Source organism: Marmota flaviventris, chromosome 8 (genome assembly GCF_047511675.1).
Source record: "Marmota flaviventris isolate mMarFla1 chromosome 8, mMarFla1.hap1, whole genome shotgun sequence".
Classification (NCBI taxonomy): domain Eukaryota; kingdom Metazoa; phylum Chordata; class Mammalia; order Rodentia; family Sciuridae; genus Marmota; species Marmota flaviventris.
Genome location: NC_092505.1, coordinates 51,870,249 through 51,887,361, shown reverse-complemented (window position 1 = coordinate 51,887,361; position 17,113 = coordinate 51,870,249). Strand labels below are relative to the sequence as shown.

The window sequence follows — 17,113 nt, the reverse complement described above, 5'->3', positions numbered from 1 at the left end:
GAAGCTGGAGGTCTTGAAAGGATTAAAAAAATCACTGTAGTGGACATACTAAAGAAAGTAAGCTGAAAAGAAAAAGTGCTGATCAGTTTAATGTGTTTAATCAGGATTATTTAAGGAGGATAGTTGATGGTATCGAAAGAGTCAAATATAACCATTTAAGTAGATCACTAAGGTGAAAAATAAATTCGCTAGAGATAAACATATCATAGAGAAGTCAAGATTTAAAATGGACCATTTAGGGATATTGAAAATGACTAAGAATGGTGGGAAGAGAAAAAAAATAGTAACAGGTGTTGAAATAATCAATGAGTAAGAGTGACCAGGAGAGATGCAGATGAGTAGCAAGAGATGAAAAGTAGAAAATACTACTTGATGACATCTTTTTTTCTTTAAAGAGGCAGAATGTTAAAAAAAAAAAAAAAGCTATAAGATATCAATGACACTAAGCAAAGAAAGACATTAAGACATTAATTCTACCTGTTGGTTTAATAGAATATGGGGTGTGAGAAGTTGCACTTTTTGTGAAGAATGTAAAAAGAGTATTCTCAGGGGATGCAATGTTTCAGTGAGATAAACCACACACAAAAATGTGCATAAAAGAGATTTTGCTGATGATAAACTGGGAGTTCAAAAAGACAGAGTGAACAGATTTGGGTGGTTAAAGACAATGGGAATTTAAAATTGACTAAGGATATACCAGCATAACACAGGGACAAGGAAATCATGAGAGGAATCTGGAAAGTTTGAGCTTTTCATGGTGATGGAGGCTAAAAGGGATGAAGGATCTATGATTAGTTCCAATGATATATGGGGGACCTTGGTAAGAAGTAGGTAAACAATGAGGTTTAGTCATTTACTTGTAAATGGTTTTAGCAATTTGCAGAAAGAGTGTTCAGAGGATAGGCAAGATCAGGAACTCAGGTTTCATGGGGACTTTGAGGGGCTCTGAGGATCCATCCCTTAAATCGTACAATTTAAAGATGTTGAAGCCAGGCATGGTTGTGCGTGCCATTTAAGGCTAGACTAAGCAAATCTGTCTCAAAATTAAAAAATTAAAAGGGCTAGGGATGTAGCTCAGTGTAAAGCACCCCTAGGTTCAACCCATAGTACTGCTAGCTAGCTGAATGAATGAATGAATGAGCAAATAAAATAAAGATGTTGAGGACCATGGTTCTTAAAAAAGCAGGTGGTTTGCACTTAAGAGTGAACTCAGTCAACAATATTTTTTGCCAAATGCTTAAATATACTACATTACTCTAGATGCTGTTAATTCTTAACTAACCATATTTAAATTTGTTCATAGATTATCAGAGTTAAAACAATATAAAACTAAAATTGTAATAACATCTGCACCTAACTCTAAGATAGAATTTATGTGCCAGGTGCTACTGTAAGTAAGCTATGTATGTTAAATCATTTAGCAGAAGCAACTCAGTGAAGTTAGATACTATTATTATCTCCGTTTGGGGTGACGAATATATCCAATGCGCAGCTAGCTCTAAAAATTAAATGCCTTATATTCAAAATGTACCTGCTGGGACAAATGTATCCTTTTTGCATATATCAGCCCATACATTTTAAAATGGTTTCCCTGTATTTTAGAACAGGGTTTTTCCTCTCAGCTGATTACTCAATTCATGTGGCTAATATTTACTCTTAAGAAAGTGTTAATATTCTTCTTCAGTTCTGACAAGACATCATGTCTGTTTCATTCACTCCTAAGAACACAACTTTGTTGTTCTCTGTTTAAATTTGTTATGCTAATTGTTTTGGGGAACCTGTTTGAATACTTATAATGATTTGTGTTAGGAATTTCAAGGAGTCTGAAATACATGAATGGCTGCTAAATAAAGCGACCTCACACTTTATAGCCATTCAAAGTGTACATGATTATTACTATCATTAATAAACACTGATATCATCAAGAAAACAAAGTCTAAGAGTATAGGGCTGGGCAGAATGGGATCAACCAGTCCTAAAAAATAGGAGGGATGCAGAGGTGAGGAACCAAGGAGGGCCTGATAATGCATAGGTCACTTATTAAGAAACTTGCCTTAATTTAACATTTAAAAAAACAAGCCCCCCAACCTACAATGTTAGATTTTTACATACAACTAAATGATAAAAAAAATCAGAGTTTTTAAGTCATATAGCTATCACTATTCAGTAGAAGTTGGAAAAGATGAGAAAATCAGGTGCATGGGGGAATTTCATAGCTTGAGGATGATGCAAAAAATGGAGGGGAAAAAAGAGGAGTTAGAAATAGGCTACTTCAAGAACTAAAGGCACTTGTGAGGGAACAGGAACAGAGCACATCCAATTAATTTAGGAACACAAGAGGTGTCGCATCAGGTGCCATATTTTGGAAGGCCAAATGATAACATTCTAGCTGATTAAAACAGAAATTTATTAACAAATTTCATAACCATTTATTGAGCACCAACAATAAGCTGGGTATCTTGCTAGACTTCATAACCACTTTGTTTCCTCTTTATTCAAAAACTATTAATGACTCCCTACCAAATTACAAATACTAAGCAGAATCTGATACAATCCCAGTTATGAGCATAAATACCTTGAAAGACAAGCAATTCAGATGAATCTGTAAATTAAATAAATTTTAACAAATTGAGGGGGGAGTATTAAATCAAGAGTAATGATTTATATACTAATAAAATCCATTTACTAACAACTTTCCAATGTGCTAAAAGTTTTGTAAAGCCTATACAAAAGGAATTAAGGCTAGAAGTTAATCTTCCTGTCAAGTCTTAGAAAAGAGCATTCTGACAACACCAAAATAGGAGATCCTATTTTTCAATCACTAATATAAAACACGATCATACTATCATCTTCCAAAGTATATGATATATGCTTTAAAATGAGATTTCATGAATCTACTTTGTTTCTAACAACAAATTTCTCTGGTGTTACAAAACAAAACTGATTGAGTTGGTACAAAAGAAAAATGTATTCTAACATCAACTAAGATGCAACTATGACTAAAGTTCTTTCTTGGTCCCATTAAATTTTATCATGTAAAATGAACTCCACTGAGTTATAACAAAAGACTTATAATCTATCCAATACTTCAGTTAGAAAATGTATAAAATGAAAAATAAAATGTTAGCACTGAGATAAAACACTAAAGTAATGAGAATGACAAGAGCAGTATTAGGAAAAAGGTCTGAAAGAAATAAAAATTAACCCGTTTATCAGTATATAGATATGAACCAAACTAAGGGTGAGGGAGGAGTAAGATTTAAAGTGGCTTAACAGAGGCCATAACTCTATTTTAGCTCAACAGAGAGCAACTTTTTGTTCTAACCCCTAGGTAACAATAATAAAATGCTTTGGTTTCAATATTTTGCTGTGACCATTTCTCCAATTTTTTCATTTGTATTACCTTAAGATGAATTGCAGATATCTCAGTGGTAATATGTATCTGTGTACATTACAAATATACAACAGTGTATTTACATAAACCATATATATATATATATATATATATATATATATATATATATATATATAGATGTATATATTGTATATTTCACATATATAATGATTTTAAGGTATCTCTTATTGATGAGGAAAAATATTATTTGATATTCATCTACAAAATAATAACAGCAACCTTCAGTTTCTGCATTTATTTTGGATATATATAATTGTAGTTAAAAATTCTTGGGGCAGCATCCAATTTAAGAGAAAATTAACCACTGTCCCTCAACAAATTTTGACTATAAGTAACCTCAGAGCCTACATGTAACACGATGCTTCTTCCTTCTCTGGTAATTCCATTTCTCACAAACGTATGAAAAATAAAATTTCTTACTTTAAAATGCTGAAATTATTTAAAAGTAAAAATTACAATTCTAAAAACCAAGATCAATCTTAAAAAGCTGTAACAGTTACAATTCATATTTACAGTGCTGCTTCTAATTATTTTTAAAACAGCTTTAAGGGAATTTATTCTTAAAAGGCCCTAAGGGATATGTATATATCTGTATGCATTTTTGTTAATTTAAATATTATTGATGTCAAAGGACAAAAGCATTCTCAACTTGTTTTTAAATGAGACTATTTCTCTTTTACTTTTACAATTAGATAAACATATGCTAAACAAATTTTTAAGATTATTTCCCCTATCCCAAACTTATATCAAATAATAGGTATTTCACTCAATTTTATTTTATATTTTTTCCCCTATATTCAATACTCATTTCCTCAAAAAGAAGTGATTTTGTGGGATTCTTCTTTAAAATTTGGAAGACTTTTACTGTTTGCTCATCTCTTTAAATTGTGATTTGAATATGTGAAAAAAATTCTCATGAACATGTAACTGCACAAATTTACTGATTCCAAATTAATTCTAGATGGTGTGTGTGTGTGTGTGTGTGTGTGTGTATTGAGAGAGAGATGGAAGGATTCATTAAATCTTTTTACTAACTGAATTTAATGTAATTTTAAGATGTAAACATATACAATCCTAGCCAAGTGTTTTAATCTATAATCAAAAACACTAAAATGAAAATATTTTATATTATCTTCTATTTCTTTACTATGACAATCTCCCTAAGGTTATCTAATAACACAGAAACACTAAACAAATAGATATTTCCTTTGCTCAAATATCAAACTCTATATATAACGTTTAACAGTCTAAAAATAAGGAACTGAGCATTAATTTACAATTTAATGCTAATGTTTTTATATTTTTAGAAAACTCATTCAATAGAATTTGAGGCTGTTTTGTTTGGCATTACATAAGAGCATAAGGGAAAATATTTTTTGTTCCCTTTTGTGCTAAAGACCTGCATAGATGGACTGAAAACATAAATATCTGCGCATCCAAGGCTTCAGTGCATAAGATTCTATTTTTAATAAGAAATCTGTACTAAACATTTTTGCAAAGCAAACTGAACATAAATATATTGAAAATAACTTCAACAAGTGGTATGTTACCTGGGTGGAGCTGGTAGCTACCGAGATGCAGTCAATAAAGCTGTGTCTTCGAGTGAAAAATGCAACTATCTGCTGCCAGCGTGAAGGTTCTGGCTCAGCCTGCAGTTCATCTGAAGAGCCCTTTTTTGCCCAGTGTTTCTGCTTTGGGCCTACTGAGCCATGGCTAGAGCTAGTATTGCCTCCTCGGCTGGCGCGAGAGTACAGAAGTGTGTTGTTTCCGAAAATGTAATTCATCTCTGCAGCCCTGCAGGTGGTTGCCAAGCAGTCTTACTTCTCTACCAGCTGCTGAGTGGTGAATGATCAGTAAAAACTGCAGCTAGAATTACAGCAGCATCACTTGTAGATCAGAGAAAATAAAAACCTTGAGAAATGATGCTCATTTTCTCTGTAGTTTCTTCCTATGAAAGAGCTTGTATCTTTCCTCTGTACCTGTTAGCTGTATGATGGCTGGGTTTATTTTTGCAGACAAAAAAGACGACATAAGGTGGATTTCTTTCTTGTGATTATTTTTTCACCAGCGTCTGCAGGAACCAAAAGCTGTTCTTTTGTTAGCTGATAACTAGACGGACTGAAATCCAGGAAGTGAGGTCGATTAGCAGGTAAAGAAGGATGTTATAAACACTGGACTACCAAGACCCTTTGGGGCTGCCTGATTTAATGCACTGGGTGGAGAAACCCTGGATTACCAAGTTTCAATCACAGTCTGTAGTAAAATCCAATGGCATCTTCATGGCTTACATAAATTATAAAAATGAATCTAAAATTACAAGATTCTTTCTGCCAACAGTTATGATTGTTCAAATAATTTCACAAAAAGAATCTTTGTCATTTGCATACTAATTTGGACACCAGGAAGGATCTTATATTATTTAGCGATGGATCTGTTTTTTGAAGGTACTATCCATGTTAGACTGAGAATCTACTGATAGGGAGAAATCTATTTGTAATGTAGCATGATCATTTTATGTAATACATTGATTTCTGTTGGTAGAGTCTGGAGACAAGAACAAATGAGCAAAATAAATATATGGTTCCTGGAACTTTCATGATAAAAAAAGAATTAAGGAAAATTATAAACATGATCCCCTAGTGTTATTATAATCATTAAAATTATATAGTTTTGAATGTGTAAAAGTGCAAACGAATTGATTCTTTTTATAACCAGTAAAATATGTTTTATCTAACATTATATAAATACTACTCTGGTTCATAAAAATATATTGCTTGATTGCTAAACAGACATTTTCTAACATCTTTACCCAGGTCTGTGTTTCTCAACATAGTAGTGAACCTCAGATTGCCTGGGGTACAAATTAAAAAGTTATCTAAGTGACAATTAAGCATTTTTAAGTTTGAAAACTACATTTCTAAGCCTGACCTCTTAATGCTATGCCATTTAGTATATGATTATTTAAAAACCATATGCTTTAAAAAAAATTTTTTTAGTTGTAGATGGACACAATATCTTCAAATTATTTATTTATTTTTAAAAATGTGGTGCTGAGGATTGAATCCAGTGCCTCATACATGCTAGGCAATCGCTCTACCTCTGAGCTACAACTCCACTCCCATCAACTTTTAATCTTATATAAGCATAACATAAACTCCAATCCCAGCCATAGATATTTTTTCAGATGTGGACTGATAAAATCTTGCTTGTCTATATGCCTACCAGCACCAATTACATGCAGCCTACTAGAAAGTAGCATTGCAAACTACAAAATGAGGTCCACTGCAAATCTGGCTTAGCAAGCAAAGATGCTTATGTTATCTCTATAATTCCTTCCCTAAGATGCTGCAAGTATGCCCCAAAAGGGTTGAGAGCCACGTGGGACTCTTGGGTTAGGATGTTTTGTGACAGAGATTATAACAGTTCCTTGTTTCATCCTAAGAATTATTAGTAGCTGGCAATTTGTGGCCCTAGATAGACTGATTCTGAGAGATAGAAGAATAGAGGAAAATGTTAAAGGGAGATAGAGAACTAAGAATCCTCTCTGGTTAAAAATAAATAAACGAATGAATGAATGAATGAATGAATGAATGAGTGAATGAATGAATTCTCCTAAAAATTTTTTAAAGTTCTCCTATGAAACAGATACTTTAAGAACTGATTAGTGTAGTTTATTCAAGTACTGCAATAATTGGGTTAGCTCAAACTATGTACTATGATCCACATACTCTGAAAAAACCCTGGGAAAAGAAAACCAAAACACCCTTGGAATCCATAAAGGGTTTTTTATTATTCTGGATTAACACAAAAATAAGAACAATGAACAAATGCTGAATGCAAAACCCCTACACCTCAAGATGCAAACAACAGAAATACAGATTGAAAAGTAAACCATTAGTATATATATATATTTATTCTAGAAATTCAAAGAACTTGACAGATTGCTCCATTCCATCCTTCTTGGGGGAAAAAAATACTTCTCAATGTATGAATATTCTATTCAAATCCACTCACATCAAGAAAACAACTTAAAATTCTAAGAAGGGCATCTTTATGAAAGTGTCCTGTTACCTGAGCTACAGAAATCTACGATCATCTCATCTATTGTCCAGTGGTAAATTCATACGTACAAAACCATCTAAATCACAATTGTTTTTACGTGATTTGTTTGGGAAACAGAAGACTACCAATTGATCTATGCTTTAGAAAACCCTCTCTTGTTATACAACAGAGTTGAGAGATAAACTTCATTAAAAGAAAATTTATGTTCATTATAGAAAAACCTGAAAATCTATTTAAAAACAACAAAATAAGAATTAACAAACAACCAAAACTACCCAAAACAATCACAATTAACATCTTAATATGCCATACAAAGATCAACATTCTTTTTTTTCTGTACAAGTTTTCTTCTTCATAGAATGGTAATATATAGATTTCTAGCCTGAACAACAGGAGAAAGCTTATTTTAGTAAACAAAGTACATATATTTAGTGAATTATGTAACCTCAAACATGGTTATGATAAATATTAAGACTATTAAAAAAGATAGACTGTTCAAAATGTACATGGGATAGGTGCTCAATTATTTATTTGTGCTATTTTCAAACTCATAAATTGAAGGGCCTTTAGGTATTAAAATAATGGCAAGTATTAAATGATCTTAGTGAAAATTTTAAAAAGGTTAAAGAACAGAGGAAAAATAATGAAACTCTAAAAATAACTTAAAAAAATGAACAACTCACAGATGTAAAAGCACTGTGAAAGCAACGTAGAATGTATTTCCTTACTCTTTTATCATTAATATGGAATATTAAAGCATATAACTCTACAGTCTTATCTAGTAGGGAGATAAAATTACACACACACACACACACACACACACACACATCTTTTCTGTATGAGCACCATCTAGTGGCCAGATTGTACACAAATTACATGTGCATCTTAGTACACCAAAGCCATCCAAAAAAGTTGGAAAGACAAAATCCAATATTATTTTAATGTTCCAGAGATATGGATACAAAGTTGATTTCAAAGAGTGTTCATTATTTACTTAAAACAGGAAAGGTGCAAAGGGGTATATTTGCTTAAGTCCATTCTTTTGTCACCCTCATTTCTCATGACTTTTTAAAAACTACCAACAACATCTGCTGGTGATTTCATATTAATCATAACCATGATTCTTACTAATACTGGATGACATATATCCAAAGTACAAGATATATTCATTTATAAGAATTACTTGTTCACATACCCTCTTAACAATGTTCACTTTGCACATTTCCAGTCTGAACAAAATTTTACTTGCCATTGAAGGAAAAAAAAACAAATGAAATTCTTTTGTTTCTTCAATGATTACAACATGATGCAACATACACTATAATGTACCTATTGCCCTCCTTGTCACTTCATCTAGATTCGAACCTATTTTGAAAAAGGACTGATGTTTTGCTTATCTGTTCAATTTATGGTTCTGACCACTTCTCCTATTCCCAAATCATTTTCAGTCTTTAGAATTTTGACACTATTTTAGCCCCCAGATTCACCCATTATATTCTTTTCTTTCTCATCAGATAATGTTTCTTTTTATCATTACATCACTAATTTTTCTTTTTTGGTGGGGGGTGATAACCGGGGATTGAACACAGGGCACTTAACCACTGAACCACATTCCCACCCCTATTTTGTATTTTATTTAGAGACAGGGTCTCACTAAGTTGCTTAGTGCCTCGGTTTTACTGAGGCTGGCTTTGAACTCTGATCCTCCTGCCTCAGTCTCCCAAGTCTCTGGGATTACAGGCATGTGCCATCAGGGCAGGATTATATCACTAATTTCTTTCTTGAGACTATTCCCAATAGTGGCCAGAAAATTTCCCTATAAGATTCTGAAATCATAGCTGGGTGTGGTGGTGCACGCTTGCAATCCCAGTGGCATGAGAGGCTGAGATGGGAGGATTGCAAATTCAAAGCCAGCCTTAGCCTTGGTGAGGCACTAAGTAACTCAGTGAAACCCTGTCTCTAAATAATATACAAAATGGGGCTGGGGATGTGTATCAGTGGCTAAGCGCCCCTGAGTTCAATCCCCAATACCACCCCCCAACCCCATAAAAAATTATGAAATCATATTACCTTCATGCTAAGCTCTGAATACCTTTCAATTGGTATCTTATTTCATTCATTATTTTAGTAATGAGAACTATGGCCACCACCAGTATCACCTTAAGAACACAATAGATTATTTCATAGCACATTTCATAATGGTAAACCCTTCACAAGGCTATTCATCAGCTCAAGATACAGGTACTTCATACCTTTGTCCTCAGTTCCTAACAAGTGTCAATCAACTTTCCTGCATTCCTTTGAGTATCACCCTTCCACTACATTTATTTGTCCTGGGAACTGCTTCCAACTCTGACATCCTTCAACATCTTGCTTAAATGTCAACTTTCTTTAGAAAACTGCAATAAATTAATTTCCCCCTCTATTTTTTCATGTTATACCATGCTATGTTAACCACCTTTCAATAAAAAATATGAATAACTAAAAAATACTAATCATTCAAATCTAATATAGTATCACAGAATAAATGGTGAATAAATGTTTGCTCCATATATGTATTTTCTGATAAACAAATGAATACTTTAGCTAACTGGATTTTAAAGTAGTCTCTATTAAATTGATTTTTACCATAAGCTTCTATTAGAGTTATGAAGACTGAGCCTAATTTATATTCTAGTTAGCAAATCACTAATATTCAAAGATACTTTATCAAATTACAAAATAATTCAGACTGAGTTTTATGAATAGCCTAATAGCTGCTTTGCTTCATCCCCAAACCACAATAATATAAAGTGAAAATGGTTCCCATATTAGCTCTTAAAAACAAAAAAAAACAAATAGACTGATAATCTGATACATGATACTATATTTAAATAAAATGTACTTCATCACTGAGTTTTCTTTTAAATTAAAATTTGCCTTATGTCAAAATAAGGTGTCCCCCCGCAATTTTGGGTTCATAATAAAAAGCTGAAAGAACTCTAACCATTTTACATAATAACTGTTGTTCACTCCTAATCTATTCTACCCCTCAAATAATTACTTTGTGGTAACTGCCACAATAACTTATGTATCAGGTAGAAAAAGTGGGAAAATGAGACCTTAATAATTACAAGTGTACCAGAATGCAAATCAAATTGTATCAGGAACTTAAATGTTGATATGCTTTTGACCCAGTAATTTGACTTTTGGAAATTCATCATAAAGAAATAGTCCAAGTACTTTCTTATAGATTATTCACTAAATTTTCTTTACAAACCCTAATAAAAATGGAAATAACAAATATCAGACAAGTTCAACAAATTATAGTACAAATATACTATATATATTTTGTAACGAGTTTTAAATATTAAAATTGTTCAATTTAAATATTCAAAAACTTAGTACATAATATTACATGGGAAATATACATATGAGAAAATGTGTATAACAAGTTTATAGTATGGAAAAAACATTTTTTAAAAAAAGATGTAAAGTGTGATTTAGAAACAGGTGAAACAAAATTTAAATTACTACTTCTACTGAAGAATGAAAATCTGTATTTGTTTAGTTCAGATATAAATCAGCCAGCCAGCAAGCCAAAGGGAGGGACCATTTGGCTCAACTTAATAGTTCCCAGAGGCTTATTTATGCTTCAGAGATTGATGCTGTTAATACCTAACAAAAGAAAATATACTAAAAAAGTGAAGAAAATGACCTACAAAAATGGCCAGGTTTTCAACTGTTTCTCATTGAAACCTGTTAATTTTTTTACCACAGTACACTAAGATTCATTCTTTATCTTATCAGACTGTGTCACCCAATGTTTACATATAACCACCCAAAGACTGCATTCAACTACAGCAATGTTAAAATGCCTGCAATTATAAGATGCATACCAACTTCAAAAAGAGTAAAATGTAAGACAGGTGTGTCATAGAACTGATGATAGAGGACATTTTAATTTTAATAATATAATCCTTTAAATAAGTCTGTTACATTTGTTTATAAAAAGCTGTAAGGTACAACTTCTATAATTCATCATAATCATTTGTCCTACATATGTAATAACAAAAGTTCTTTTCTATGTGCAAAAGAAAAGAGCATTTTAAAGCAGATATCAAAAAAATCAGGTAAAACTGACATCATTCTCTTATATTGATATTAGGGAACAAATGAGTCAGATTAAGGAACCAAGATAGAATAAAAATTAAGAAACACATGTCTAAATAGCTAATGGGGTAAAGAAAAAAAAGGTCACACTAGAAATAAAATGTTAGATAAATAAAACATTATACATTTGTAGGATACAGTGAAGGAAAGTTTACAAACTAGAAAAGGCGGCTGTATTTAGCAAATGACTTGAGAAACTAGAAAAATATACAAACAGAATCAACTTAAATCGGGGGGGGGGGGGGGGGGGGACAAAGTGAGAGAAAATAAAAGAATTGTCTCTACCATTAACAGCCTGGATAGCTCTCATTTTGTTTCGCAAGGAAGGATCAGATTGCTTCTACCAAACCTAACCTTTAATTGTTATGTAGTACCTTACATGTACAGTTGTTTTACATATGAATTAATATATGTAGTATGTATGTGTGAACATAAATGTGTACATACAGGTATAATGACAATGGAAGGTAAGGGTAGAGGTACACAAGCCAGGGACAAAAGAAAAAAAATTTTTAAGAGATGATTCTTTGAATAGTCAATCTTTGGGATTGACCATCCTTTAGCAAGAATGATGAAGAAACAAAAAGGAACAAATAAGTAACATTAGGAATGAGAAGGGGGTCATGCCTACATGTATTATAAAAGATAATAATAGGATCTTATAATTTGAAAAATATATGAAATGGAAAAATATGTTAACAGAAAAATCTAAATAGTACTATAACCACTGAAAATCTTAATCAGTAGCATGAAATCATCCTTCAAAGAGAATTATAAAACCCAGGTACATAATTCACTAATAAATGATTCTTATGCACAATACATAAAACCAACAGAGGACTGATATTCGGACTATATAAAGAACTCTTACAAATCAGTAAAAAGGATGCTCCAATACAAAACAAGCAAAAATCCTAAATAGAAAATGTTACAAAATAGGAAGCCTAAATGATCAATAAATATATCCCACCTCATTAGTAAACAGGGAGATGCATAATAAAATCACAAGATATTATTTCAAAACTAAAACAATGGTAAAGATAAGAGTATCAATTATTGAGAAAATGGATCAATTAAAAACTGCTATACACTGCTTTTGAAAATAGAAATTATACAACTACTAGAAAATAGCCTGGCATTAATTGGTAATAATCGGAAAATAACACCAACCAAAAATAAAAATATATATATATTATATTTATAAAACAGAAAACTGTTACATTTGTTTATAAAAACAATGAAATTAAATAAGAACAATGAAATTAAATAAAGAATGTCAGGAATATAATACTGAATTAAAAACACAAGCCAAAGATTATATAATGAGTCCATTACATGAATTTCAAATTATACCAAATAAATATCTTTTTTTCTTTTTTTTTATTATTAGTTGTTCAAAACATTACAAAGCTCTTGACATATCATATTTCATACATTTGATTCAAGCGGATTATGAACTCCCATTGTGATTAGAAATATAAATAGATCATAGAATTTTTTAAAAAGTATTTAGATATTTTATTAAATACAGGTTTTTTTGAAACCTGTTGGAAAGAAAATTTAAAGCTACAATGTAAACTATGGCTTATTGATTGTAAAATAAAAATAACACTGTTGATTTTTTTCCATTTTTCTTTCTTTCCCTTTTTTTTTTTTTTGTTTTGTTTTGTTTTTGGTACTAGGAATTGAACTCTAGGGTACTCAACCACTAAGCCACATCCTCAGCCCTATTTTGTATTTTTATTTAGAGACGGGGTCTCACTGAGTTACTTAGTGCCTCACTTTTGCTGAGGCTAGCTTTGAAACTCGAGATCCTCCTGCCTCAGCCTCCTGAGTTGCTGGGATTACAGGGATGTGCTAACAAGCCCAGTTCCATCTTTCTTCTCCTTGGTTTTTAAATTTTTAGTTGCAGATGGACACAATACCTTTATTTATTTTTATGTGGTGCTGAGGATCCAACCTAGTGCCTCACACGTGCTAGGCAAGCGCTCTACACTGAGCCAAAACCCCAGCCCTCCATCTTTCTTTTTTTTTTAATATTTATTTTTTAGTTGTAGTTGGACACAATTCCTTTAATTTATTTATTATTTTTATGTGATTGTGAGTATCAAACCCAGGGCCTCACACATGCGTTTTCTAACAATACAATAAATCACTAAACTTATACAGTCACTTCCTATTAAAACCGTGTTTCATTTAAAGTATGTTTTCATATGTGTAAGTTACTTTTTCTTCCTAAATATAACAAAGCTATAAATATTAGATGTTAATGATAAGTTAACAGCTAAATAAACTTCTCTAAAAGTCCTTTAAAAAAAAAAAAGTACCATCAAATATCTTTTTACATATCAAATTAGACCTAAAGCTTGAGGAAATGTTGTATGTCACAGCCCATGAAAATGGCACTCTCCTTGCTGAGAGATGAGTGTAAATGGGGACAATAAGCTTTTTTTTTTTTTTTTTTTTGCAGTACCTAGAGCCTCATTGGTGCCAGGCAAGGACTCCTCCACTGAGCCACATCCCAGCTCTGGGAGGATAAATGTTTCTGACAGCAATTTGGCAATACCTGCCAAAATTCTAAAGGACAGGCACTCTGACCCAGTAATTCCACCTTTAGGGTTTATTCTACAAGGTCATATACACATTCACAAACACAGGCACAAGGACACCTAGGGTGGTACTGCTTGCTGCTGGCCAGCCTGCAGCCTGTCCACACAAGAACCTTCTGCACAGTTGTTAAAGACAGTGCAACAGCTGCATGCAGTCAATATACAGGGGCTTCTGCAAGATGCAGCCTGTGCATGGGTCCTGTGTATTGGGAGAAGCATGACTGCACAGCCACCCTGACAAGTTGCCTAGGAAGTGATTGGTATCCTTCTGGTACCTCTGTATTTTAAAACCATGTTCATGTGACAATTCAAAATAGCATACATACAATTTTTCAATCAATTAAATAAAATGGCAGCAAACACTGTGACAGGTGATGGATTATGGACAATTTCATTTTTCTTGGGATTTCCTGGCAGCAGTTTTTCACCTCCCTACTGAGGCAGCAGATGTCAGGGAAGGAGAAGGGTCTTATGCTTGCTGAGGGGGACCAAGGTGAAAAGGGAGTGCTTGGAAAGTAAATAAAGTCACAGGCTAGGAGTTCCAAAGTCCACCTACAGAATGGGCAGGGCAACAGTCAGCCCAGGTGTGCGGGACTTTGCCAAGGACTGAGCTGGCCACTGCTCTGCAACAGAGATGACACAGACATGGTGACAGGTTCCACCAATGAATTTAGGCTTTGGGAACTGAAAGATCTCCTCTCTTCACAGGGAAGGGAAATGGGGTGTGAGATTCAGAGGATGAAGTGATCAGGTGAGCATACAGCTCAGAAAGGGAAGAGGAACCATCTAGAGTCTGGCATGGATGTCATGTGAGCCAGAAGACCAGCAGTGACTGTAGCTCATGTCCAAAGGAAAGAGGGATGTAGATAGAGAGAAATCTTTGGAGACAAAGGGAGATGTGGAAATACCAGGCCAATGATAAGCAAAATGGCCCCCTACCCAGAGGCTACTGCAGTCCCACAAAAGAATGGAGAGAGAGAGTCATCAGGCCCAAGTCAGGTGTGGAGCCATGGCCTGGCCAGAGCAAATGCTCCCTACAAACCCAAAGAGACCAAGTGGCAGCAAGGGTAGCAAAGAGGATGGACAATGTCCAAAGCAACTCCTGGCTGAGGGAGGGGCTTTTAACATCTGAGCCCCTGCCAAGGATGCCAGGGAATAAGAGACATACAGAAATGAAATTAACAGCTGGAACATTCTGCTATGGACAGGACTCACTAGCTCCACCCTCAACACTGGGGTGGGCAATGGTGCAGCCAAGGGAAGAAGCCTGTACAGGATTTGTGCTGGCATTGGCTTTGAACCAGTGCTCAGGAACACAATGCCTTCCAGCAGGAAGGCTGGGAGAGGGCAATAGAGACCCAGGTCAACCAAAGGTACAGCCAATCACATGGCTGATCCACTGTCTTCACAGCCTGGTAGCAAGTCCAGCAACTCTACAACACTGTGCAACACTCTCACCTGTGTTGTCCCTGCCCCACGCCCCCTTTGAGTGCTCCTGGGGCAGTGGGAGGGGTTTGGGCAGGAGGTGGAGGATATGATAGAATTTTTTTATAAGAAAGGGTAAAGACCAAATTCAAGATTATGGTTACTTCTGAGGGGAGAGATGACAGGATCAAGAAAAGTCACATGTTGTATCTATTGATATTCAATATGTATTTAAAATGTCTTAATGTGGCATCCAAAATATAATAGTTACTTCCTCATGAAAAATTTTAGACTTAAAGATACTATTGCTTAAGAAAGTTATTTTTAAAATATATTTTTAGTTGTAGCTAGACACAATACCTTTATTATTAATAAGTACATGAAATTCCCTGTAACTATGAAACTAAAATCAATCAAAGGTAGGGTAATGTACACAAAAATATAGTTCTCGTAAGTATAGCTTAAATAAAAACAATATAATTCATAGCATAACATAGTTATTGTCCTACCTTTATTGGTGAAATATGAGAATGAGAAACAAATCCATGGACATTCTCAATCTCTGACAGGTTCTTCTCTGAGACATGGACCAATTCTGGACCTATCACCTCATTAGTGATTTGTGGGGAAATGTGTTCTTGGGGGGGTGTATCTTCATCTTGATACCTGTATTTCTGTGAAGTAAAGAAAACAATTAAGTATGAAAAAGCCAAAAGCAAAGTGAGTTTACTTCAAATTTTGGATAAACCAACAATATAAACAACATGAAAAGTGCATTTTATAGTTTAATACATCAAGTCTGAGATAAATGAGTCTCTTTTAGAAGTTATGAAAAAAATCCTTCTCTTCCCCCTCTCCTCTCTCCTCCCTCCCCTTCTGCTCTCTCACCCTCTGCTCTCTCTCTCCCTCTCCCTTCTCTCTCTCCTCTCTCCTCCTCTCCTCTTCTCTCTCTCGACCCCTTTCTCTTCTGCAACTGGCTGCTACAGTCCCACTAATAAAATTTTCAAAAAAGTTATGAAAATAATAAAAATTATCCTTCTATAAAACTTCTAAGTAAAATTTGGTATTTAAATAAATATTAAATGCTTAAATATTAGTTTAAGTAAATATTAATTTTATTATTAAAAACAATCCAAAGCCAGATGAAACAAAAGCCTGAATACTGATTTACCCATTTCTTGCAAAGTATTAAAATGAACCATGTATTTCTAAAATACAGTTATGTAAATAAAGTAAATGAAGTCAGCATGAAAAGCCAAATTTATTTAGCTGAATTAATTTTCTTATTCAGTCAATTTGTACAAAAAAATGAAGGGGGGAAAAGTCCACCATTCAATTTCTTACTGAAAATTAATAGAAAAGAGCCTTTTACCTATAAAATACACACACACACACTCCTATGCAATCTATTTTTAAAATTCAAATCTACCTCACACCACACACAAAAGTA

At 33.5% G+C, this 17,113-nt stretch overlaps 1 protein-coding gene across 8 annotated transcripts in view; it reads right to left on the bottom strand.

Moving 5' to 3' along the window:
- Dlg1 (discs large MAGUK scaffold protein 1) overlaps positions 1-17,113 on the bottom strand; it is a 267,031-nt gene that overhangs the window by 147,268 nt on the left and 102,650 nt on the right. For all 8 annotated transcript variants that reach the window (XM_071615213.1, XM_027935952.2, XM_027935953.2 and 5 more), the window contains exon 5: positions 16,173-16,337. In XM_071615213.1, coding sequence (XP_071471314.1) covers positions 16,173-16,337 — 165 coding nt within the window. The remainder of the gene's footprint in view (positions 1-16,172; positions 16,338-17,113) is intronic.